The sequence below is a fragment of the Cherax quadricarinatus genome, chromosome 50 (assembly GCF_038502225.1).
Source record: "Cherax quadricarinatus isolate ZL_2023a chromosome 50, ASM3850222v1, whole genome shotgun sequence".
In the NCBI taxonomy this organism is placed as follows: Eukaryota; Metazoa; Arthropoda; class Malacostraca; order Decapoda; family Parastacidae; genus Cherax; species Cherax quadricarinatus.
Genome location: NC_091341.1, coordinates 20,979,774 through 21,006,271, shown reverse-complemented (window position 1 = coordinate 21,006,271; position 26,498 = coordinate 20,979,774). Strand labels below are relative to the sequence as shown.

At 39.0% G+C, this 26,498-nt stretch overlaps 1 protein-coding gene across 3 annotated transcripts; it reads right to left on the bottom strand.

Moving 5' to 3' along the window:
* Positions 1–484: 484 nt before the first annotated feature.
* On the bottom strand, positions 485–26,498 carry Kat60 (Katanin 60). 3 transcript variants are annotated; one of them, XM_070095497.1, is made up of 11 exons: positions 26,294–26,498; positions 10,263–10,436; positions 9,897–10,002; positions 9,180–9,294; positions 8,576–8,759; positions 7,083–7,292; positions 6,643–6,822; positions 6,168–6,310; positions 4,755–4,867; positions 3,646–3,772; positions 485–778 (listed from the first exon to the last, which is right to left on the bottom strand). In XM_070095497.1, exons 1-11 carry the CDS (start codon positions 26,348–26,350, stop codon positions 580–582), a joined length of 1,608 nt encoding a protein of 535 aa, XP_069951598.1. In that variant the 5' UTR covers positions 26,351–26,498; the 3' UTR covers positions 485–579. The 3 variants fall into 3 exon arrangements, with proteins under 3 accessions (XP_069951598.1, XP_069951599.1, XP_053641966.1); XM_070095498.1 differs by having other exon boundaries at positions 26,303–26,498; XM_053785991.2 differs by lacking the exon at positions 26,294–26,498 and adding an exon at positions 11,140–11,215.

Genomic DNA, 26,498 nt, shown 5'->3' with positions numbered 1-26,498 from the left:
ACACATATATGCTTCTAAACTGTTGTTTCTGAGCACCTCTGCAAAAACAGTGATTATGTGTGAGTGAGGTGAAAGTGTTGAATGATGATGAAAGTATTTTCTTTTTGGGGATTTTCTTTCTTTATGGCATATATTATTAGATTAAATATACAGTATTTCACCCTATTATTAACCCTTAAACTGTCCAAGCAGATCTACGTTCACATGCGTAGTGCTCCAAAAGCACATATTTATAAAAAAAAAAAAAAAAAAAAAAAAAAAAAAAAAAAAAAAAAAAAAAAAGTGTTTTACACGTTTTCAAATGTAAAAAAAAAAAAATAAAAAAAAAAATAAAGATTACTTTTTTACATAGATCTACGTTTGGACAGTTTAAGGGTTAATGTATAAGGAAAAAAGTGAGTTGACAATACCTTTATTACAAAGAAACATTTCTTTAATTACATTATAAGGGAGATCAAGCATGCTCCTTTAAAATGTATATTATAAATGGTAAAAAAAAAAAAAAAAAAAAAAAAAGATACAATGGACAACAAAAACGTGTAACAACTAAACATTAACAAAGATGAATTACTAGGAACTTTATGAAGCTCCAAACTCTCGCATCCAATTCTCATATTTCTCCAAGTCATCCTGAGAGACAGACTTGTTGCACTTTTGAATAGCGTCATGGAAATCGGTTTGTGAAACTGGTAGGTCCAACTCTTCCTTCGGCAGAGCACGAATTTCATCAGGCGTAAGTCCTGCTATTTTTCTTCGCATTGACATCATAGAAGCATCCCTAAAATATATTTAAAAAACAAAGCTTTTAGTATTTATCAAGATGTCTTCTGTTATAATTTGAAGTTGAATATGCAAGACATGAAGGGAAGGAGAGATCTGTTGAGAGTAGGAACACTCCTACATAAATAAGTTATTGACATAGCATGTATAAGGATGGAGCAATTATAAAGATGGAGGGAGCCTAGCTCAACTAAGGAAACATTATAGACCAGGGTATTTATAAATTTTATTATTAACTGCAGAGTAGCAAAAAATGTACAAATGCTGAATCAAGTTCTATGAAGTGCAACAAACAATAGCAGTGGAGGTCTTCAAGAATCAAGTGGTAACATTTTAATCTGCCTTACAAATTCAACAGGTAATGTGTGGTAAGATGGTAAAATACTCTAGGAAACTGGGGAATTTAAATGTGTGACTGACAATATTCAACTCTTGACAGCAATGGAAAGTCATGTTAGGAAAAAAGATAACAATCCTTAGGAAGGATAAGGAAATGAAAAAAAAGTGTGGCTATGGAGTGAAGAAAGGAATGCTTGTTAACATAGTATATTTCAATCATTAACATGTAGTATTAACAGACAAACTATGGTCTTACATTGGCTAAAATGAACACTTAATCTTAATATCTAATAATGCATATATTATTAGTTAATAAGATGCAACAGGAAACATTTTTGTATGGCTCACAGAAATAAAGTATCATTATTATTACAAATATTCCACAGGGACTAAGTGAATAAGAGAATTTTTATTCAGGTTCATTAAAAAATTTAGATTTTTACAAATTTCTTATGTAGTCACTTATGTGTAAATTGACCTAGAATAACTCAATAGTTAAACCAATGACTTATTTCCATTATGATCTTTAATTTCTGTTAGTAACAGTGTTGTTCATGTGTAAATGGTGCATCATTGGAGATAATAATATACAGCATTTTGGCATTTGCAGAGTATGCAACTAATGAGAATAAAATATGAAGACATAGAAAGTCTACAATAGGACCTGGACAGACTACAGAGATGTCAAACAAATGGTTACTAGAACTGAATCCCAGCAAGTGCAAAGTAATGATTATGAGAAAAGAAGGAAGACCCTAGGTAGTAGGTTGGTAGACGGCAACCACCCAAGGATGTACTCCTGTCCTGCCAAGTGAGTGTGAAACGGAAGCCTGTAATTATTTTACGTGATGGTAGGATTGCTGGTGTCTTTTTTTCTGTCTCAAACATGCAAGATTTCAGGTATGTCTTGCTACTTCTACTTACACTTAGGTCACGCTACACATGCATGTACAAGCATTTATACACACACACCCCTCTCGGTGTTCTTCCTAGTTCTTGTTATTGTTTATTTCCTCTTGTCTCCATGAGGAAGTAGAACAGAATTCTTCCTCCAAGAGCCATGTGTCATAAGAAGCGACTAAAATGCCAGGAGCAAGGGGCTAGTAACCCCTTCTCCTGTATACATTATTAAATTTATGAATAGAAACTTTCGTTTTTCTTTTTGGACCACCCTGCTTTAGTGGGATGCAGCCAGTGTGTTGAAAGAGAAGATGAAGGAAGACTGGTGATGGGGTACAGATTGGCAGATAGAGGCTGCAAGTTAACATGGCTGTCAGAAAGTTGGCATTACATTACTATATACTTTATTTGTTTTGCTGAAGGGGAAACAGAAATGTTGTGAACATAAACACTCCTTTTACTCTATGTTATTCACGTCGTTGGCTCTCTTTCCATAGCTCACCAGCTTTCAGGAACATAACATGTATGCTAAGAATATGTAAACATACTAGCAGGGCACTAGCAAATTTCTATACATTAACATAATTTACTGGTGAACATAGAAAAGAGTAAGGTGATGAGGATATCAAATGATTTAGATAAAGAAAAATTGGATATCAAATTGGGGAGGAGTATGGAAGAAGTGAATGTTTTCAGATATTTGGGAGTTGACGTGTCAGCGGATGGATTTATGAGAGATGAGGTTAATCATAGAATTGATGAAGGAAAAAAGGTGAGTGGTGCCTTGAGGTATATGTGGAGGTAAAAAATGTTATCTATGGAGGCAAAGAAGGGAATGTATGAAAGTATAGTAGTACCAACACTCTTATATGGGTGTGAAGCTTGGGTTGTAAATGCTGCAGTGAGGAGGCGGTTAGAGGCAGTGGAGATGTCCTGTCTAAGGGCAATGTGCGGTGTAAATATTATGCAGAAAATTCGGAGTGTGGAAATTAGGAGAAGGTGTGGAGTTAATAAAAGTATTAGTCAGAGGGCTGAAGAGGGTTTGTTGAGGTGGTTTAGTCATTTAGAGAGAATGGATCAAAGTAGAATGGCATGGAGAGCATACAAATCTGTAGGGGAAGGAAGGCGGGGTAGGGATTGTCCTCGAAAAGGTTGGAGGGAGGGGGTAAAGAAGGTGTTAGATAGGAGTGAATGGAGATGAATGGTATTTGGGACCTGACGAGCTGTTGGAGTGTGAGCAGGGTAATATTTAGTGAAGGGATTCAGGGAAACCGGTTATTTTATATAACTGGACTTGAGTCCTGGAAATGGGAAGTACAATGTCTGCACTCTAAAGAAGGGGTTTGGGATATTGGCAGTTTGGAGGGATATATTGTGTACTTTTATATGTATATACTTCTAAACTGTTGTATTCTGGGCACCTCTGCAAAAACAGTGATTATGTGTGAGTGAGGAGAAAGTGTTGAATGATGATGAAAGTATTTTCTTTTTGGGGATTTTCTTTCTTTTTTCAGTCACTCTGCCTTGGTGGGAGATGGCCGACTTGTTGAAAAAAAAAAAAAAAACATTTACCCTCTTAAGTTCCTTACTATGATTCAAATACCTCACCAAGAAAAATTCCCTTACCTGCAAACATTTGTAATGTCAGCTCCTGAATACCCAGACAGCATCATAGCGATTTCACTTAAATTGACTGTCTCGTCAAGCTTCACCTCCCGCAGGTTGATGGTCAGCAGGGCTACTCTTCCTTCCTCTGCAGAGAATTTTTCTTTTAACAACCTCAAGATACATATTGTTAAAAAATCTGTAAAGGTAGTATGCAATAAACACTGTAAATGAAGGGCCCATGCTCAAAATAAATGAGTAAAACAAAATAGGGCATGGAAGTGCCATGAAAATATAACTATATACAGTACTTCTATGAGGTGAACAAAACATGTACAAACCAAAATGATAAGAGTGTAGGGTGATGGAGCAAGAACATGAGAAGCGTTGCAACAGGAATACAAAACTATGTAGATACGAAAGATCAGTGTACCTGGAGGAAGCAACCACCTGAACCACCTTGCTATAAACTTACTGCACAAGACACTACATACACAGGTTTTGTTAACATGCAGATCCTGACACCTATAATATTATTAGTCCTCAAGACTAATATACTTTTGTAAATTGGTAATTTACAAAGGAGTACAGTGCCTGCACTCTGAAGGAGGGGTGTTAATGTTGCAGTTTTATAACTGTAGTATAAACATGCCTCTGGCAAGACAATGATGGAGTGAATGATGGTGAAAGTTTTTCTTTTACAGGCCACCGTACCCTGGTGGGAAACAGCCGACATGTTAATAAATAAAAAATAAATTGGCAGTTATTGTTAACCTTCAATAGACCAGGTATTGTGTATAACAGTAGTCAGAATGTGAGTAATTTATGCCAGAAATAAGACTCAGGCTGCATGATGTCACTATAGAAGGTTCATACTGATTTAAAAACTAGAACAGGACAATAGTGCAACAACAAATTTAGAAAAGAACGGAAAGAAATTAAACAGGAAAATGCGGCAGCATGCTGATAACACACTTCTTATGAGCAAGTTAAAAAGAGGCTCTAAATTAATACTGGTACTGAAGGTTTTTGGATTTTTCATAAATACTTATTTCTGACTCTCTTATTAGCTAGTGGAAAATGGTATACTGGAGTAAAATAAGTCACTCAACAAACTATATAAATCCTACCATTGGGCAGTGGTATGTAAATCCTCTTCTCCAAGCGCCTCCTGAGAGCTTCATCTATGTCCCAAGGAAAGTTTGTGGCAGCTAAAACCATAACCACTTTTGGCTCATCAGAACTACAATGTAAAAGATGCAATTACTTTTAATGCAAAGATTTTATTAGGCCAGTAGGAATAATTACATAAAATTAATAACTTTAAAAATTGAAATATACTTAGAAATACTAACATTCAGATAATTTGTTTAAGGAATTTTCTTGATGAATATAAGAATAAAATGCTAAGAACAAGAATTTGTTTCCCTTTAACATTATCACTCTACTCTAATGTAAGCAATTACTAACTACCAGACTGAGGCTGGACAGAAGTTATCAGACAAAAAATTAACCCTCCACTACCTACTGTGCTTATTAATCTACACAGGTTTGATGCTTCATGAAATACAAGTAATCCGAATTTTATTTTAACACTCCGGCCATCTTCCAGCAACACTTTCATTTATTCAATCACTAGCTTTCCAGATGGGTACTGACATCAGAGTGCAGATAACCCTCCAAACCACACCTCTACCCCTCTTTCCAAGTACAGACACTGTACTTACCACCTTTAGGACTCAAGTCAGGCTAACCGGTTTCCTTGAATCCTTTCATAAATGTTACTTTCCTCTCACTCCAAAAGCACATCAAATCATAAAATTCACTTGCCTCCACTCACTCATATATAAAATACTTACAGAAGTCTGCTGGATGTCCTGGCTCCTAGAATGCAAAACCTCCTTTACTCCCCTCCATTCAGCCTTTCCTAGGACAACTACCTCTCCTTCCCTCTGAATGTACTATAAAAATACACTAAAAAAAATAATGAATTATCAGCAATTCATGCATTTATTATTAAATACTCCCAGTATAGCAAATTAGTATTAAAGTTTAAAAACATGATAAAAACAAGTACTGTACTGTTAGACAGGAGTAAGTGGAGATGAATGGTTTTTGAGACTTGACAAGCTATTGAGGTGTGAGCAAGGTAATATTTTGTGAAGGGATTCAGGAAAACTGATTAGCCAGACTTGAGTCCTAGTGGTGGAAAGTACAGTGCTTACACTTTAAAGGAGGGGATATTTGCAGTTTAGAGTGACATCTAAACTGCTGTATCTGCAAGCCTCTGAAAAGACAGTACGAATGATGGTGAAAGTGTTCTTTTTCAGATCACCCTGCCTTGGTGGGAGACAGCTGGTGTGTTGAAAAAAGTAACTCCTATTTCAAACAAGATATGAAGAGCTTTGCATGCAGTAGCAAATTAGTTAAAAAAAACAATTACGACACTAAAATAATCCTGTATTTCCAAGTAGAGTAATGGTTCATAATATTGTATGTGCTATAATCCCCAACTTCACCATGAAAAAACACTTAAACCTTACTCTGTTGACTGGATTCCATCCATCTGCATGAGCAGTTCAGATTTGACTCGTCTTGAGGCTTCATGTTCAGATTCTGAACCCCTTCGAGAACAAAGAGAATCGATTTCATCGACAAATATTGTGCTGGGCGCATAAAATCTGGCCTGTAAAAAAAAAAAAAAAAAAAAAAAAAAAAAAAAAAAAAAAAAAAAAAACCCTTGATTGCAGAATCTAGGCTAAAAATTATATAAAATTAATTTTTACCTACAGTAATGAAATTAAACAATTCACAATGTAATGACATGATACACAGTAATTTTTTTTTCCTTTTAGCCCACATCTGAGTAATGAGAAGCACAAGTCTCATCATTGCTGACATAATAAAATTAAATATGCCATGTAATACACATTAAAGAAACAAAATAATACGAAGTAATGCAACATATTGCACATAACTAAAAGGTAAAAACATCCACTAGTGGGAACACTGACTTACCATTTCAAACAAGAGTCTAACGAGCTTCTCCGATTCTCCTCTGTATTTCGAAGTGAGGGTGGAAGAGGAGACGTTAAAAAAGGTGGTGCGGCACTCGGTTGCTACGGCCTTGGCAAGCATGGTCTTGCCCGTGCCTGGTGGACCCACCATTAAAACTCCTTTCCAGGGCCGACGAATACCCTATAGTGAAAATAGAAAATAAGCGTGCATGTGAATACATTAAATTTAACCACCACTTAACTGGTTTTTTCAACTAAAGTCTATTCAAATATATGTATGTTCTTGAGAGGGTTACTTCATTATAGTCCATGATCTTCGAAAAGTGTTCCCCATCACTGGGAAATCTGGCTTTCCTATGTAGGATAGAGTTCCGACAAGCAATTTTAGTCAACAATGAAATTAGAATTTTGAATATGGTAAACTACAGTAGTAAGACCAACCTTAAAGTAGTCTGGCATCAACATTGGCAAAACCACTGCTTCTTCCAAGAGCCTTTTAGCTTCCTGTAGGTCTGCAATATCACTCCAACGAATGCTTGGATTCTTCTGTACAATATCACGTTCGAGCATTTCTACTAAATCTCTGTCATATCCACTGGGATCAAACTTCTTTTCCTCTTCATCTTCAGCACGGCTATCACCTTTTTCACCCTGTTTGATAAAAGGAAAGCTCTATTTTGGCTAATAAAATGAGTGTGAATAGTTCTCAAACAAATGGAAAAAGCATGAACCCCAACAGAAATACAAGGACCCCAACAGAAATACAAGGACCCCAACAGAAATACAAGGACCCCAACAGAAATACAAGGACCCCAACAGAAATACAAGGACCCCAACAGAAATACAAGGACCCCAACAGAAATACAAGGACCCCAACAGAAATACAAGGACCCCAACAGAAATACAAGGACCCCAACAGAAATACAAGGACCCCAACAGAAATACAAGGACCCCAACAGAAATACAAGGACCCCAAAAGAAATACAAGGACCCCAACAGAAATACAAAGACCCCAACAGAAATACAAGGACCCCAACAGAAATACAAGGACTCCAATAGAAATAAGTCACTGACTTTTTGGGGTTATATTAGGTAATTTCCACTATGTATGATAATTGTACACATGGGCTCTGGTGGCCTGGTGGTTAACGCTCTCGCTTCACACGGCGAGGGCCTGGGTTCGATTCCCAGCCAGAGTAGAAACATTGGACGTGTTTCTTTCCACCTGTTTATGTTCCCCATCAGTAAAATGGGTACCTGGGTGTTAGTCGACTGGTGTGGGTCGCATCCTGGGACACTGACCTAAGGAGGCCTGGTCACAGACCGGGCCGCGGGGGCGTTGACCCCCGGAACTCTCTCCAGGTAAACTCCAGGTATGTGTACCTGTGCCTAAATAAACTTACTAATTTAACTACACACATGAAAAGATTTAGGGTAACCAAGCCATTCTGTTTCTGTACACACTGTTTTGTTGACACAGTGAGGGTGTTGACCCCTGGAACACCCTCCAGGTATATGCAGATGGTCAGAAAATAATTACTACTTTATAATACAGTCAATTAGTTTACTTGCCTTTGGCTATAACATTACATTCGTCTAACCTACACTATAAACACAACCATTTTTAAATTTAATTAAATTCTTTCTCCCACACTAGCCATTCTTTCCCAGGAAGGATGACCCATAAAAGATAATTCAATTCACTAAACACTAGTTCCTTAACTATCTTTCCAGTTTCCCTTTGTAGGTATTACAGTGCTGGAAATTAAATCCCAAAAGCCACTAGTCTCTACTAATGTTAAATATAGATATACACACACACACACACATTCTTACATCATAATACCTTGTCCCTATCCACCTTCAAATCATAAAACGTCATGTGAATACACCAAGATAATTGCAAAATATATGTCAGTTCTCCACTGAATTACCTTGTCTTCCTTTTTGTCTGCATCTTTCTTTGCTTTGCGATCACTTGACTTGTCATCTCTTCCTCTCGCAGTCTTGGTTTCAGCACCTTTCTTGGCTCCCGGCTTTCCTGTGCGACTAGTTGCTGTGTTCTTGCTAGAGTCCTGCCTCCTCGGTCCTCGTGTCGGCTTTACCTGAGTGACTCTGCTGTATATATATATAAAAAAAAATGTACAAATGAACAGGGTAAAGTTAGATACATTAAAACTTATTATTTCATCACATTAGGGTGACTGACAGCAGTATCCATGGTCTCTTGCCTCTTAGTACATAAAAATATTATTATGAACTTTCTGCCTCTAATATGCACAACAGATTTATAAATGCTTGTTTTGTGATGGAATAATGTAGAATGCACACTGTAACTGTTTTAAATTACCTTAAATAATTAAAACTCCTTAGGATCAAGTATTATGGCCACTGTATTTAGAAAGTCTCAAAAATTCTAATTATTACAATATTGTATACTTTTGTAACCAGTTTATGGTATGGGATCTATAATTGTACACCACAGGATAAATGCTCCTGCATAACGTTTTGACTAATCTTTCTTATTCATATTCTTACTTGTGATCAGCTGGAGTAGGTGGCGGCCATACATCAGGATCACGAGCAGGTGGGGGACCCCATACGTCTGGGTCTCTGGTTGGCTCTTCAAATGATGACATTCTCAGCGAAGTGCCTGTTACATGGGTAAATTAATGTTTGCTTCCTTATTTAATGAATATTAATTTAAGATAGCATGAATACCTTAATTTTTATTTACTTCATTACACAATTTTACCCTCCTGTTTGTTCTACTTATGGTAGTTATTAGAACTCTATAGTTTTTTCCTTAACATCCACTGAGGAAAAAAAAATGTTATAATCCTTTCCCCATTACCATGGATGTTATGGAGGGCAAGTAAAATGGGTGGAATGAGTGCTGGTTATCACTTTCCCCTCGTGTAACGACCGAAAAAAGAATGAGGAGGAAATTCTGTAGTTGGACTGTCTGACGGAGCATGAGTGTACAGTATTACTGATATGGATGTCCTAGCACCGAATGAAACATAAGGACTGAGAGAGCTTAAGTAAGAAGCTAAAGGAATTAAGTTGCACAAAAGAAAGAAAAGAGAAGAAAGAGAAAAGGAAGAAAAGAAAGAGTAAAAAGAGAAAAGAGAAATGGATAGGAAGGCATACCTTGTATTCACCAAAATGCACACTGTGCATTTTGGTGAATACAAGTTATGTATTTCTAATAGTGCTTTATGTATTCTTAGTGTTTTTTTTTTAACAACTCACCCAAAGGTCTGTCACAGAGAGCTGAGGGATTGTCAGACTTGAATAAGGATATGCAGTTCATAAGTTCTTTTAGATTCTCATATTCTGCTGCAACTTGCTGTTGGACCTGAAAAAAACATGAGATACCTTATTAAATTAAGCTTGCACGTATATGTCTCTTGTGTATTTTAACAATTCACAGCTACACAGTCATAATCTTAGAAGTGGTCATCAGATAACACTACTAATAGCAATTATAATGAGATTTAAGCCAAGATTACCCAAAGTTCCACCTCAATGATACACTTCTAGCTCCTAGGGTATGCCAAAACTAAGTACATATAGTAGAATTTAAGTACAACAATTTGGTTAACAGAAGTACTGCACCTGCTGCCATTTTATTTTACGATTGGGTTCTTGGATCGTAGCAAGAAGGCGGTGAATTTGCTGTACAACTCCTTGGTAATATACCGCTGCAGTCTCATACTGACTGGTGAGGGCCATTTCCCGTGCCAGCCTCATATTTTCACATATATCCTGAACATTCACCATCATGGCAGACTGTAAGGAAAATAATAATGGTTGAGAGATAACATGTGTAGTATTATAAATATTTTCAAAATGGGATGACAAAAACAATTTAAAAATGTAAAATAATGCATATTCCAAATTTGTTAATACCACATACAGTCCAACATAGGTACCACAGCCTTGTGTCACTAGGACACAATAATCACACAGTAGCACGCTATTCTATATGAATATTAATAATTAGATAGCTATTTTGGGTTGCAGAAAAATTACAGTTGTATTCAGTGACAGACTGGTTGGCAGTGAACTCAGCTCAAACACTGAGGTCCATGGTTCAATCTCCGGTATGGGTGGGAACATTAAGACTGCTGTCCATGCTCATCTAGCAGTAAAATAGGTACCCGAGTTTTAGTAGACTGGTGTGGGTCGCATCCTGGGACAAAATTGACCTAATTTGCCCGAAATGCTCTGCATAACAAGGCGGTATCTATATAGTAGTATATCACTGATGTCAGCTATGGTCTGTATATCTTGTTCATGTACTTGTAGAAATAAAGATATTATTATTAATGTTAAAACAAATTCTTCGTCAATCTGCATCCAACCTTGACCCACTACCACTCACTTCCCACAAGTGAACACTTAACATGGTTAACTACACCTACAGTGACCAAGTCGTTACAGCTACACATGTCTATATGAACTATAACCAAAACATTTCGTAATACTATACATTATATATGTGTACAAGAGCGACGTTGTCAGATAATTGTTGAGTGACACTCTTGTTGTTCAGGGTGTTAAGGGACACTAAAACTTACACCCTTATTGAATCCTGCCTCATGGAAGATTTATTTATTTATTTTATTTATTAACAATTTGAGCATACATACAGAGGTACAAAAAAATACAGATAAGAGCAGCATGCCAAAGCCACTTATACTATGCATAGCATTACGGGCTGGCTTAAAATTAACTAAGCAATGATGAAATCAGTGATAATACATTATTGTAAACAGATAACTATAAAGCACAAATGAGTATTACAAAGACAGGTCATATGGTTGCATGCATTGTTGTACATTCAGTCGTATGGAGTATTCTGTTAGGTAGTGTATTTAAAAAATAATAAAGTTAGATTGGGTTTTAAGTTTAACATTTATGTGATATAATTGTGAGAAACATTTAAGATATACAATTTATAAGGTTCAGTTATTCAGTATTTATTTGGTTTTGGGTGAGTAAGTGAACTTTGAGAAGAGACTTGAATTTATAAACAGGTAGTGTTTCTTTTATATTTACAGGCAATGAATTCCAGATTTTAGGGCCTTTTATGTGCATTGAGTTTTTTCATAGCGTGAGATGGACACGAGGAACATCAAAGAGTGATCTGTGCCTTGTGTTATGGTCATGTGTTCTGTTGAGGTTGGCAAGGAGATGTTTGAGGGGAGGGTTAATATCAGAGTTAAGTGTTCTATGTATGTAATAGGTGCAGTAATAAGTATGGATGTTTTGTATGGTGAGTAGGTTTAGTGTATTGAATATTGGTGGAGTGTGCTGCCTGTAGTGAGAATTTGTTATCATTCTAACTGCAGCCTTTTGTTGGGTAATTAGTGGTCTGAGATGGTTAATTGTTGTTGAGCCCCATGCACAAATTCCATAGGTGAGATAGGGGTAAATAAGAGAGTGATATAGGGCCAGGAGGGCTGACTGTGGAACATAGTACCGTATCTTCGATAGTATGCCTACAGTCTTGGAAATTTTCTTAGAAATTTGTTGTATATGTGTATGAAATTTGAGTCTTATCAAGGTGGATTCCTAAGAATTTTCCCTCTGTTAGCTTTGTGATAGGTGATCCGTTTATCATTATGTTAAGAGGGACATCTGTAGCTCTGTTACCAAACTGAATGAAGTAGGTTTTGTCAATGTTTAGTGTAAATTTGTTAGTCCTCATCCAGGTAGATATTTTCTGTAATTCGGTATTTACAGTATTGGCTAGCGTGACTGGGCTCGGGTGAGAGAAGACGTATGTAGTGTCATCTGCAAATAGTGTGGGTTTGAGTAATTGCGAAGCATTTGGAAGGTCATTTATGTATAGGAGAAAGAGAAGAGGGCCAAGGACACTTCCCTGTGGGACACCAACTGTAATTGGTTGCGCAGAAGAGTTTGCCCCATTTGCGTACACATATTGGCTTCTGTTGCTGAGGTATGACTTGAGGTAGTTGAGGGAGTGCCCTCTTATACCAGTGTGACAATTTTACGTGGAGCAAGTCATGGTCAACTGTATCAAAAGCTTTACGTAAGTCAATGAAGATCCCCAGTGGGACTTCTTTTTTCTCTATTGCAGTGTATATATGTTCTAGCATGTGTATAATAGCATCATTAGTATTTTTATTAGGCCTGAATCCAAATTGGCAGGGGTTGAGTATGTTTTGGGAGATAAGGTAGGAGTAGATTCGTTTATGAATTAATTTTTCGAAGATTTTTGAGAGAGGGTGTAAGTTGGATATTGGCCTATAGTTATTCAACTCTGTTTGGTCTCCTCCTTTGTGGATCGGGGTGACCCTTGCTATTTTGAGTACTGTAGGGAAGGTGGAGGATTCTATGGATTTGTTAAAGAGTGTTGCAATGATTGGTGATAGCACTTGTGACAGTTTTTTGTATATAAAGGGTGGTAAGGTATTTAAATCTCCTGCCTTGTTTTTTAGTGCGTTGATAATAAGGGAGACTTCGTATGGGTTAGTCGGAGCTAGGAACAGTGTGTTCGGGTAGTTGCCAGTGAGGTAGTCATTTGGTGGGGTATCTGAGCTTGGGATTTTATTGGCAAGGTTTTGTCCTATAGTGGAGAAGAAATCATTGAGTCTGTTTGCTGTTTCTGTTGGTGGGAGTTGGGGTTCATCTGATTTTGCTAATTTTATTTCGCTATTTCGTGATATCTTTTTTGTTCCCAGAATTTCTGATAGGGTTTTCCAGGTCTTTTTTATATCACCTCGTAAGTTGGATAATCTGTTCTCATAATACAATTTTTTTGCCCTTCTTATCAGGCTGGTTAGGATTGACGAGTAACGTTTTGTTTGGTCTCTGGTTATGTGACCCATTCTGTACTGTTTTTCATATTGGTGTTTTGTATTTATGGATTTGAGAATGCTGGGTGTTAGCCAGGGACTGTTCAGTCTCTTAGCTGTCATCTGTTTAGTTTTTTTAGGGCAGTGCTTGTTATAGAGGTATTGGGTCTTTTTTAGAAAATTATTAATACATTCGTCAATATCTGTATAGATTTCTAGCTCAGTATGCCAATCAATGTTTGTCACTGCTGTTGTGAAGTTATTAATGGCTGCCTCATTGTGAAGTCTGAAGGTGACTTTAGTAGTGTCTTGGGGTAGTTTACCAAGAGTTGTTATGAGGAAAGTAGGGTAGTGGTCTGTGGTATTATCTGTAATTATGCCTGATTTTAAAGGGGATATGGTGTTGGTCCAGATGTGGTCAAGTAGGGAAACACTAGTCTCTGTAACTCTTGTAGGTTTTGTTACTGTTGGTAGCAACATGCAGTTACTCATTGTGTTTGTGAATTCAGTAACGTGTGGGTCCTGGTCTTGCAGGAGATTTATATTGAAGTCACCTGAGAGTAGTAAGTGATATTTGTTCATGCGTGCATCAGTTATCATACTTCCTAGGTTTTGACTAAATTGGCTAATGTTTGACTGTGGTACTCTGTAGATGTTTATCAATGTGAGAGGTTTTTGTAGGTATTTGGATTTGAATTTAGCTATTATATATTCCCCATGTTCATCCCTTGTGCAAGTATTAGTGATACATTCTAGTTGGTCTGAGTAGTATATAGCAGTGCCACCCCCTTGTTGGTCTGGCCTACAGTTGTGTATGGCTGTGTAACCAGGAATGGCATAGACATCTGTACTATCAGGCTTTAGCCAGGTTTCAGTTAGTGTAATGATGGACATATTGGCATGTAAGGAATTTAGTAATGCTATTAGGTCATCGTAATGCTTGCTTAAAGATCTGATATTGTAGTTAAAGATAGTTATGTTGTTGTTGGCTCTGAGAAGTGCCTTTGATTGTTCTGCAGTGTAGTAATTACAGTAACTGTTTGATTCATTTAGGTCATTAAATAAGAGGTTGGTATCAGGATCAATGCTTGTAATCATAAGATTTGTAGTGAATCTATAGTTAGAATTAAGTATAAAACAGAGTAAATAGTCTTAAGCTAAAAAATAGCACCTGAATTATTTAACAAATGTAAAATAATGAGCTAAGGAGTTTTTTTTTTTTAAGCTAAAATAAAAGAGACAATATAAAAGGGACTAATACAAATAAAGTGATGATCAAATAATGGAGCTTGGGAATATGATAGTAGGTAGTACTATAAAAGGTAATTTTTTAAAGTTAGAATTATAGTATAAAATTATATTATAAAAGGGACTAATATAGGTTGTGGTGAACAATAAAGTGGTAATCAAATAAATGAGCTTTGGAATATAATGGCAAAATTGTGAACTTATTCTACTTTAGCACCTGAGAATAGCACCTTGATTATTTTAACAATTGTGAATATATAAACTAGGGTAGTTATATAAAGCTAAAATAAAGGAGAAAATATACAAGGGACTAAAATTAAGTAATGGTAAACAAAGTTAAATGGACAGATGGTAGGAATTATAATATAAACTTATAAAAATACAATTTGAAATGGTACTTGCAATTGCACTAGAGTCTTGTATAGGTTGTTGACAAGATCAAGATTATAACTAGATTTAAATTGACAAAATAAAATTCACAATTAAAGTACCAAAAGAATAATAGTAAAAAAAATAACAATGGTAATGTCTTGGTTATAATATGATAGTAAGATGGTAGACAGGTACACAGGTACACAGGTACAAAGGATAATATAAAGGTTGGGGTTGAATATACAAACTTGAAAATTTGGCAACAAAATGTTATGGGAAGTATAAGATAATGTTTAATGTACAAAAGTAAAATTGACTGGTAGTAAATATGGTGTTTAATAAAATTTTAGTAAGTAATAATGATTACAAAAAAGTGAAAAAGTAATGTTTATTTCATTCAATATTGCACTGGTAGTTATTCTAGAGGTTATATGGCAGTACAAGGTAATTAAGAGTAATCTAAGATAGTAAATGTGGTATTAAAACAGGTAAAGGTAATTAGACAAGTAATGGTTATTAAATGTCAAAAATGTTAAGAGTAAATTGAAATTTTAGTAAAAATGATAATTATTAATTTTAGTAAGTAATATCAATTGATAGTATTTAAAAAAATATGAGGTAGTAATATGGACAGAGAAAGTATCAATTCAGCTAATGTTTAAGTGAACAATAGTAAATAACAAAATCACATCAGGTGACTTATGCTTACTAGTAAAATCACAAAATGAGGTAGTTGATTATTTAATTACTAAGAGATTGCACAATGAAATTTGAACAATAATGGAGCAAAACATACACTACACTACGTAGGCTTTTAAGTTGGACATTGTTTAGTTATTCTCTGTAAGATTAGTATCCCTGAGAAATCGTGATAGATCATTCTCGTTCGTGATTGTGTACAGTTGACCTACATTTGTTTTCCTAACAAGAATTTTCCCATCCCGTGTGAAGCATTGGTGTATTGTGTCGTTATTCTCCCGCTTAAGTTTCCTGACTCTATACAGGAGGTTCTGACGTTTTTTGGTAAGACACTCGTTTATGTATACCTCTTTCTTTACTTTAATAGATGCAATAATTAAGTCTTTTTTCCTGTCATGTGAGTGGAATCTAAGCATAACACTTTTTCTACCATGGGATCCTAGTAACCTGGCTTCTTTTATTTCAGACTCTGGTACAATAACACTTGTTTGGTCCTTTATGATCTGCAGAGTAATTTCTTTACTGTTTGTTTGGTTCATATCACTGGGAAAAAGTGGACTGTTAACTATTACTGCGTCCGATAGTTTATCTTGTTCAGTTTTATCTTCTTGGAGAGCAAAGTAGTCACTGAACTGGTTATCTAAGTTGTTCTTCCATTCTTTTACTGCTTCTTCAACCTTTGTATTAAGAGATATTATTTGTTGGGTATGGCTATCTATGACTGTTTGGATGGTCTTGTCACAGTTAGTCATTCCTGGTGTTGTTAACTTTTGTTCAAGACTGAGGATTTTGTTCTCGAGTTGTGTCATCCTGGTGTCTTGTTTTGTTAGCGTCTCTCGAAGATTCATATTTTCAATAGCTAAGTTGGAGATGCATGTCTTTAGGGTATCTGGATCGTTGGTCATACCTGAGAGACTACTTGGTAGGTTGAATCCGGGGAAGAGAGGGGAGGATGATGATGATGATAATAATAATAATAATAATAATAATAATAATATCTTAATTTACTACCAGTACATGTACAAGATATACAGACTATACCTGACATCACTGACACTATATAGAAGAATTAAGAGAGGCCTGAGCTTGCTACCATCTGCAGCTCATAAGACTGCCATCCCCACGAGCCCCTTTGAGGCGGGGTAGATGGCAGACCAGAGGCCTAGCTTCTCCCTACGAGCCCCGTGAGGGCGGGGAATGTGGCTAGGCCTGGGGACACTTGGTCCCAAAGATGAGGAGGTACTTGTACCTCCTCCCATGGGAGACTTAAGTCTCGAGACACTCCCCAGATAGGGAGCCAAGGCCGGGTCACCACTACTTGGAAAAGACCCGGGCCGGGAGAATACCGGCGAAAAAAAAAAAAACTATAGAAAGCCGCTTGTTATACTGAGCATTTCGGACAAATTAGGTCAGTTTTGTCCCAGAATGCGACCCACACCAGTCCACTGACACTCAGATAACCAATTTTAAACTAATGGGTGAACAGGGACAGTAGGTGTCTTATGGAAACACATCCCTAACGGAAATAAGTCACTCTGTCTGACTTTTTTGGGTTATCCTAGGTTCTCTACACATATGCTGCTATGTATGATAATTCTATGTAACTGTATTTGTGTATACCTGAATAAACTTGCTTACTTACTTACTTCCAGCCGTACCGGAGGAGAGTCGAACCCCGGACCTCAGTGTGAGCTGAGTGCGCTAGTGATCAAGCTACGGGACACCCGGTAAGATAAAAGATAAGATTTTGCTCTGATATTTAACCCCGGAGGGTTAGCCACCCAGGATAATCCTGGAAAGGCAGTGTGTCATCGAGGGACTGTCTTATTTCCATTGTGGGTCTCAATCATGTCCCCCAGGATGCAACCCATACCAGTCCTTTAACACCCAGGTACCTACTTGCTTGCTAGGTACACTGGGACAACAGGTGTAAGGAAACATTTCCTTTTTTTTTTTTTTTTTTCCAACAAGTCGGTCGTCTCCCACCGAGGCAGGGTGACCCAAAAAAGAAAGAAAATCCCCAAAAAGAAAATACTTTCATCATCATTCAACACTTTCACCACACTCACACATTATCACTGTTATCACTGCTTTTGCAGAGGTGCCCAGAATACAACAGTTTAGAAGCATATACGTATAAAGATACACAACATATCCCTCCAAACTGCCAATATCTCAAACCACTCCTTTAAAGTGCAGGCATTGTACTTCCCATTTCCAGGACTCAAGTCCGACTATATGAAAATAACCGGTTTCCCTGAATCCCTTCACTAAATATTACCCTGCTCACACTCCAACAGATCGTCAGGTCCCAAGTATCATTCGTCTCCATTCACTCCTATTTAACACGCTCATGCACGCTTGCTGGAAGTCCAAGCCCCTCGCCCACAAAACCTCCTTTATCCCCTCTTTCCAACCCTTTCGAGGACGACCCTTACGCCTCTTTCCTTCCCCTATAGATTTATATGCTTTCCATGTCATTCTACTTTGATCCATTCTCTCTAAATGACCAAACCACCTCAACAACCCCTCTTCTGCCCTCTGACTAATGCTTTTATTAACTCCACACCTTCTCCTAATTTCCACACTGCGAATTTTCTGCATAATATTTACACCACACATTGCCCTTAGACAGGACATCTCCACTGCCTCCAACCGTCTCCTCGCTGCTGCATTTACCACCCAAGCTTCACATCCATATAAGAGTGTTGGTACTACTATACTTTCATACATTCCCTTCTTTGCCTCCATTGATAACGTTTTTTGACTCCACATATACCTCAACGCACCACTCACCTTTTTTCCCTCATCAATTCTATGATTAACCTCATCCTTCATAAATCCATCCGCCGACACGTCAACTCCCAAGTATCTGAAAACATTCACTTCTTCCATACTCCTCCCCAATTTGATATCCAATTTTTCTTTATCTAAATCATTTGATACCCTCATCACCTTACTCTTTTCTATGTTCACTTTCAACTTTCTACCTTTACACACATTCTCAAACTCATCCACTAACCTTTGCAATTTTTCTTTAGAATCTCCCATAAGCACAGTATCATCAGCAAAAAGTAACTGTGTCAATTCCCATTTTGAATTTGATTCCCCATAATTTAATCCTACCCCTCTCCCGAACACCCTAGCATTTACTTCTTTTACAACCCCATCTATAAATATATTAAACAACAATGGTGACATTACACATCCCTGTCTAAGACCTACTTTTACCGGGAAGTATTCTCCCTCTCTTCTACACACCCTAACCTGAGCCTCACTATCCTCATAAAAGCTCTTTACAGCATTTAGTAACTTACCACCTATTCCATAAACTTGCAACATCTGCCACATTGCTCCTCTATCCACTCTATCATATGCCTTTTCTAAATCCATAAATGCAATAAAAACTTCCCTACCTTTATCTAAATACTGTTCACATATATGCTTCAATGTAAACACTTGATCTACACATCCCCTGCCCACTCTGAAGCCTCCTTGCTCATCCGCAATTCTACATTTCCTATGTTGTATAAATATTGGTAGAATTACCGACAATATGTTAAGTAAAAGGACACAAATGCAACTAATGTGACATTTTACTGTGGCAACGTTTCGCTCTCCAGGAGCTTCATTAAGCCGTAACGGCTTGAAAAAGCTCCTGGAGAGCGAAACGTTGCTACAATAAAATGCCACATTAGTTGCATTTGTATCCTTTTGCTTAGCATTTCCAATGTTTCCACCCGTGCCGGGGATCGAGCCACGGACACACTGTGTGAGGCTAGAGCATTGCCTACCAGGCCACTGAAAAATATACTGAACAAATATGAGATAGAATTATAAAGGATACCAATGTTTCCTCCGGAAAGACAAAGAGAAACATTAAGTTTCCAATTAGGTCAGGTGGACCCTGCTGCTTAAATCCCAGCAGTCAGACACTCCAGTGGAAATAAGTCTGACTTTTCTTTGGGGGGGGGCTATTCTAGGTAACTGACACATACATTACTATGTATGATATTTTTTTTGTAGTTGTAATTATGTGTACCTAAATAAACTTATACCCCAGGAGCTATGTTTCGACCCCTGCAACCACAAATAGGTGAGCACAACACACGCCAGAGTCAACAACAACAGGCTTTCTACTGTCCTATGAGGAGCTTATACATGGCGCCCCAGACCAAGTACCCAGCAGCTGGCAGTATTTAACCAGGACAAGGGTCACCCCGGGGAATAAAAGAGGGAATATTGGACACTGATGTTCAAGGCAGAGGGGTAGAGAGAGAAACGTCCACATTTTACCAATAACGGACGTAGAAGTCACAGTGAAATTCCCTTCAGTTTCTAAGGTGACACAGACAACACCGCAAGTCTCAACATTCAAGATTGAACGTACATGTTAAAGACATGAGAGCTGTATAGTCCTTGTGGCTTAGCGCTTCTTTTTGATTATAATAATAATAAAGACATGATAACTATCTTGTTGAGAATGAGGACAAAAATCAAATTAAAATATAGATATAAAAATATAAATATAAAACATTATATGAAATAAAAATATAAAACATTATGTAAAATAAAAATATAAAAAATATAAATCTGAAAAATAAAAATATTTAAATTTAAATCGTATACTATTGTGCCTTATTTACGTCAATGTTCCTTTGTTGCGTCATTGATGTTTACCTGATGCCGCCATCAAGGACTTTATCCATTAATAATCTCTGGTGGACCATATGTCCTTTTGGTGAGATGCCGTAGGCCTTTTATCAAGACTGAGGAACTGAACACCTATCAAGACTGAGGGACTGAACACCTATCAAGACTGAGGGACTGAACACCTATCAAGACTGAGGGACTGAACACCTATCAAGACTGAGGGACTGAACACCTATCAAGGCTGAGGGACTGAACACCTATCAAGGCTGAGGGACTGAACACCTATCAAGACTGAGGGACTGAACACCTATCAAGACTGAGGGACTGAACACCTATCAAGACTGAGGGACTGAACACCTATCAAGGCTGAGGGACTGAACACCTATCAAGGCTGAGGGACTGAACACCTATCAAGGCTGAGGAACTGAACACCTATCAAGGCTGAGGGACTGAACACCTATCTAGGCTGAGGGACTGAACACCTATCAAGGCTGAGGGACTGAACACCTATCAAGACTGAGGAACTGAGTACCTATCCAGACTGAGAGACTGAACACTTATCAAGACTGAGGAACTGAGTACCTATCCAGACTGAGGGACTGAACACTTATCAAGACTGAGGAACTGAGTACCTATCCAGACTGAGGGACTGAACACTTATCAAGGCTGAGGGACTGAACACTTATCAAGATTGATGGACTGAACACCTATCAAGACTGAGGGACTGAACACCTATCAAGACTGAGGGACTGAACACCTATCAAGGCTGAGGGACTGAACACCTATCAAGGCTGAGGGACTGAACACCTATCAAGGCTGAGGGACTGAACACTTATCAAGATTGATGGACTGAACACCTATCAAGACTGAGGGACTGAACACCTATCAAGACTGATGGACTGACCACCTATCAAGACTGAGGGATTGAACACCTATCAAGACTGAGGGACTGAACACCTATCAAGACTGAGGGACTGAACACCTATCAAGACTGAGGGACTGAACACCTATCAAGACTGAGGGACTGAACACCTATCAAGGCTGAGGGACTGAACACCTATCAAGGCTGAGGGACTGAACACCTATCAAGGCTGAGGGACTGACCACCTATCAAGGCTGAGGTACTGAACACCTATCAAGACTGAGGGACTGAACACCTATCAAGGCTGAGGGACTGAACACCTATCAAGGCTGAGGGACTGAACACCTATCAAGACTGAGGGACTGAACACCTATCAAGACTGAGGGACTGAACACCTATCAAGACTGAGGGACTGAACACCTATCAAGGCTGAGGGACTGAACACCTATCAAGACTGAGGGACTGAACACCTATCAAGACTGAGGGACTGAACACCTATCAAGACTGAGGGACTGAACACCTATCAAGACTGAGGGACTGAACACCTATCAAGGCTGAGGGACTGAACACCTATCAAGGCTGAGGGACTGAACACCTATCAAGGCTGAGGGACTGAACACCTATCAAGGCTGAGGGACTGAACACCTATCAAGGCTGAGGGACTGAACACCTATCAAGGCTGAGGGACTGAACACCTATCAAGGCTGAGGGACTGAACACCTATCAAGGCTGAGGGACTGAACACCTATCAAGGCTGAGGGACTGAACACCTATCAAGGCTGAGGGACTGAACACCTATCAAGGCTGAGGGACTGAACACCTATCAAGACTGAGGGACTGAACACCTATCAAGACTGAGGGACTGAACACCTATCAAGGCTGAGGGACTGAACACCTATCAAGGCTGAGGGACTGAACACTTATCAAGATTGATGGACTGAACACCTATCAAGACTGAGGGACTGAACACCTATCAAGACTGAGGGACTGAACACCTATCAAGGCTGAGGGACTGAACACCTATCAAGGCTGAGGGACTGAACACCTATCAAGGCTGAGGGACTGAACACCTATCAAGGCTGAGGGACTGAACACCTATCAAGACTGAGGGACTGAACACCTATCAAGACTGAGGGACTGACCACCTATCAAGACTGAGGGATTGAACACCTATCAAGACTGAGGGACTGAACACCTATCAAGACTGAGGGACTGAACACCTATCAAGGCTGAGGGACTGAACACCTATCAAGGCTGAGGGACTGAACACCTATCAAGACTGAGGGACTGAACACCTATCAAGACTGAGGGACTGAACACCTTTCAAGACTGAGGGACTGAACACCTATCAAGACTGAGGGACTGAACACCTATCAAGGCTGAGGGACTGAACACCTATCAAGGCTGAGGGACTGAACACTTATCAAGATTGATGGACTGAACACCTATCAAGACTGAGGGACTGAACACCTATCAAGACTGAGGGACTGAACACCTATCAAGACTGATGGACTGACCACCTACCAAGACTGAGGGACTGAACACCTATCAAGACTGAGGGACTGAACACCTATCAAGACTGAGGGACTGAACACCTATCAAGACTGAGGGACTGAACACCTATCAAGACTGAGGGACTGAACACCTATCAAGACTGATGGACTGAACACCTATCAAGACAGAGACAACACCTATCAAGACTGAGGGACTGAACACCTATCAAGACTGAGGGACTGAACACCTATCAAGACTGAGGGACTGAACACCTATCAAAACTGAGAGACTGAACACCTATCAAGACTGAGGGACTGAACACCTATCAAGACTGAGGGACTGAACACCTATCAAGACTGATGGACTGAACACCTATCAAGACTGAGGGACTGAACACCTATCAAGACTGAGGGACTGAACACCTATCAAGACTGAGGGACTGAACACCTATCAAGACTGAGGGAGTGAACACCTATCAAGACTGAGGGAGTGAACACCTATCAAGACTGAGGGACTGAACACCTATCAAGACTGAGGGACTGAACACCTATCAAGACTGAGAGACTGAACACCTATCAAGACTGAGGGACTGAACACCTATCAAGACTGAGGGACTGAACACCTATCATAACTGAGGAACTGAACACCTATCAAGACTGAGGGACTGAACACCTATCAAGACTGAGGGACTGAACACCTATCAAGACTGAGAGACTGAACACCTATCAAGACTGAGGGACTGAACACCTATCAAGACTGAGGGACTGAACACCTATCAAGACTGAGGGACTGAACACCTATTAAGACTGAGGGACTGAACACCTATCAAGACTGAGGGACTGAACACCTATCAAGACTGAGGGACTGAACACCTATCAAGACTGAGGGACTGAACACCTATCAAGACTGAGAGACTGAACACCTATCAAGACTGAGAGACTGAACACCTATCAAGACTGAGGGACTAAACACCTATCAAGACTGAGGGAATGAACACCTATCAAGACTGAGGGACTGAACACCTATCAAGACTGAGGGATTGAACACCTATCAAGACTGAGGGACTGAACACCTATCAAGACTGATGGACTGAACACCTATCAAGACTGAGGGACTGAACACCTATCAAGACTGAGAGACTGAACACCTATCAAGACTGAGGGACTGAACACCTATCAAGGCTGAGGGACTGAAAATATCAAGGCCGAGGGACTGAACACCTATCAAGACTGAGGGACTGAACACCTATCAAGACTGAGGGACTGAACACCTATCAAGACTGAGGGATTGAACACCTATCAAGACTGAGGGACTGAACACCTATCAAGACTGATGGACTGAACACCTATCAAGACTGAGGGACTGAACACCTATCAATACTATGGGACTAAACACCTATCAAGACTGATGAACTGAACACTTATCAAGATTGATGGACTGAACACCTATCAAGGCTGAGGGACTGAACACCTATCAAGACTGATGGACTGAACACCTATCAAGGCTGAGGGACTGAACACCTATCAAGGCTGATGGGCTGAATACCTATCAAGACTGAGGGACTGAACACCTATCAAGACTGATGGACTGAACACCTATCAAGACTGATGGATTGAACACCTATCAAGACTGATGGACTGAACACCTATCAAGACTGATGGACTGAACACCTATCAAGACTGATGGACTGAACACCTATCAAGACTGATGGGCTGAACACCTATCAAGACTGATGGACGGAACACCTATCAAGACTGATGGACTGAACACCTATCAAGACTGATGGATTGAACACCTATCAAGACTGATGGACTGAACACCTATCAAGATTGAGGGATTGAACACCTATCAAGACTGAGGGATTGAACACCTATCAAGACTGAGGGACTGAACACCTATCAAGACTGAGGGACTGAACACCTATCAAGGCTGAGGTACTGAACACCTATCAAGGCCGAGGGATTGAACACCTATCAAGGCTGAGGAACTGAACATATCAAGGCCGAGGGACTGAACACCTATCAATACCGATGGACTGAACACCTATCAAGGCTGAGGGACTGAACACCTATGAAGGCTGAGGGACTGAACACCTATCAAGGCTGAGGGACTGAAAACCTATCAAGGCCGAGATACTGAACACCTATCAAAGCTGAGGGACTAAACATATCAAGGCCGAAGGACTGAACACCTATCAAGGCTGAGGGACTGAACACCTATCAAGGCCGAGGGATTGAACACCTATCAAGGCTGAGGGACTGAACATATCAAGGCTGAGGGACTGAACATATCAAGGCTGAGGGATTGAACATATCAAGGCTGAGGGACTGAACACCTATAAAGGCTGAGGGACTGAACATATCAAGGCTGAGGGACTGGACACCTATCAAGGCCGGGGGACTGAACACCTATCAAGGCTGAGGGACGGAACACCTATCAAGGCCGAGGGACTAAACATATCAAGGCTGAGGGACTGAACACACATCAAGGCCGAGGGACTGAATACCTACTCAGTTACCTATTCACATTTACCAAGTTCCGCTGCCTCTCGTATATACCACTTCTGTATACGACTGAAGAAGTTCGGAACACATGTGAAACGTTACATCAATAAAGACACACAGGTGTTGCACATGTGTGTTATTCATCAATAAAGACACCCAAGTGTTGTACATGTGTCTTATTCATCAATAAAGACACACATGTGTTGTACATGTGTCTTATTCATCAATAAAGACACCCAAGTGTTGTACATGTGTCTTATTCATCAATAAAGATACACAGGTGTTGTACATGTGTCTTATTCATCAATAAAGACACCCAGGTGTTGTACATGTGTGTTATTCATCAATAAAGTCACAGGTGTTGTACATGTGTCTTATTCATCAATAAAGACACCCAGGTGTTGTACATGTGTGTTATTCATCAATAAAGACACACAGGTGTTGTACATGTGTGTTATTCATCAATAAAGACACCCAAGTGTTGCACATGTGTGTTATTCATCAATAAAGACACCCAAGTGTTGTACATGTGTGTTATTCATCAATAAAGACACACAGGTGTTGCACATGTATGTTATTCATCAATAAAGACACACAGGTGTTGCACATGTATGTTATTCATCAATAAAGACACACAGGTGTTGCACATGTGTCTTATTTATCAATAAAGACACACAGGTGTTGCACATGTGTGTTATTCATCAATAAAGAGACCCAAGTGTTGTACATGCGTGTTATTCATCAATAAAGACACACAGGTGTTGTACATGTGTCTTATTCATCAATAAAGACACACAGGTGTTGCACATGTGTCTTATTCATCAATAAAGACACCCAGGTGTTGTATATGTGTCTTATGTAAAGTCACCCAGGTGTTGCACATGTGTTTATTCATCAATGTTTCCTAACCCACAAATGTGCATCATCTCTACCTTCCCATCGTAAGTTGGGAAGGTAGAGATGAAACAAGGTAAGCAAGAGTTGACCTACCTTGCTTACCTTGCCCATCAGATCTCTGTACAAACACTCAGCACAAGACGGATCCATTGTTAGATTATCTGAGACAGATTCTAGTGTCTGTTAGTACAATACTGTACAACATTATTTTGTTATAATTGCTGTTATTATTATGACAGTGGTAGTAAGACTCAGGCTAGATCCTTCACAATTGTCGTCCTTCTTCTGCTCACTCCAC

What these genes read in the sequence shown, in the direction of transcription:
- Kat60 (XM_070095497.1), bottom strand. Translation starts at nt 26,350, where the DNA reads ATGGATCCGTCTTGTGCTGAGTGTTTGTACAGAGATCTGATGGGCAAG. An exon ending in GTAAAATAAAATGGCAGCAG is followed by an intron (nt 10,003 to 10,262) that starts GTGCAGTACTTC and finishes TGTTTTTTTCAG; the next exon opens with GTCCAACAGCAAGTTGCAGC. An exon ending in CCTACTCCAGCTGATCACAA is followed by an intron (nt 8,760 to 9,179) that starts GTAAGAATATGA and finishes ATATATATACAG; the next exon opens with CAGAGTCACTCAGGTAAAGC.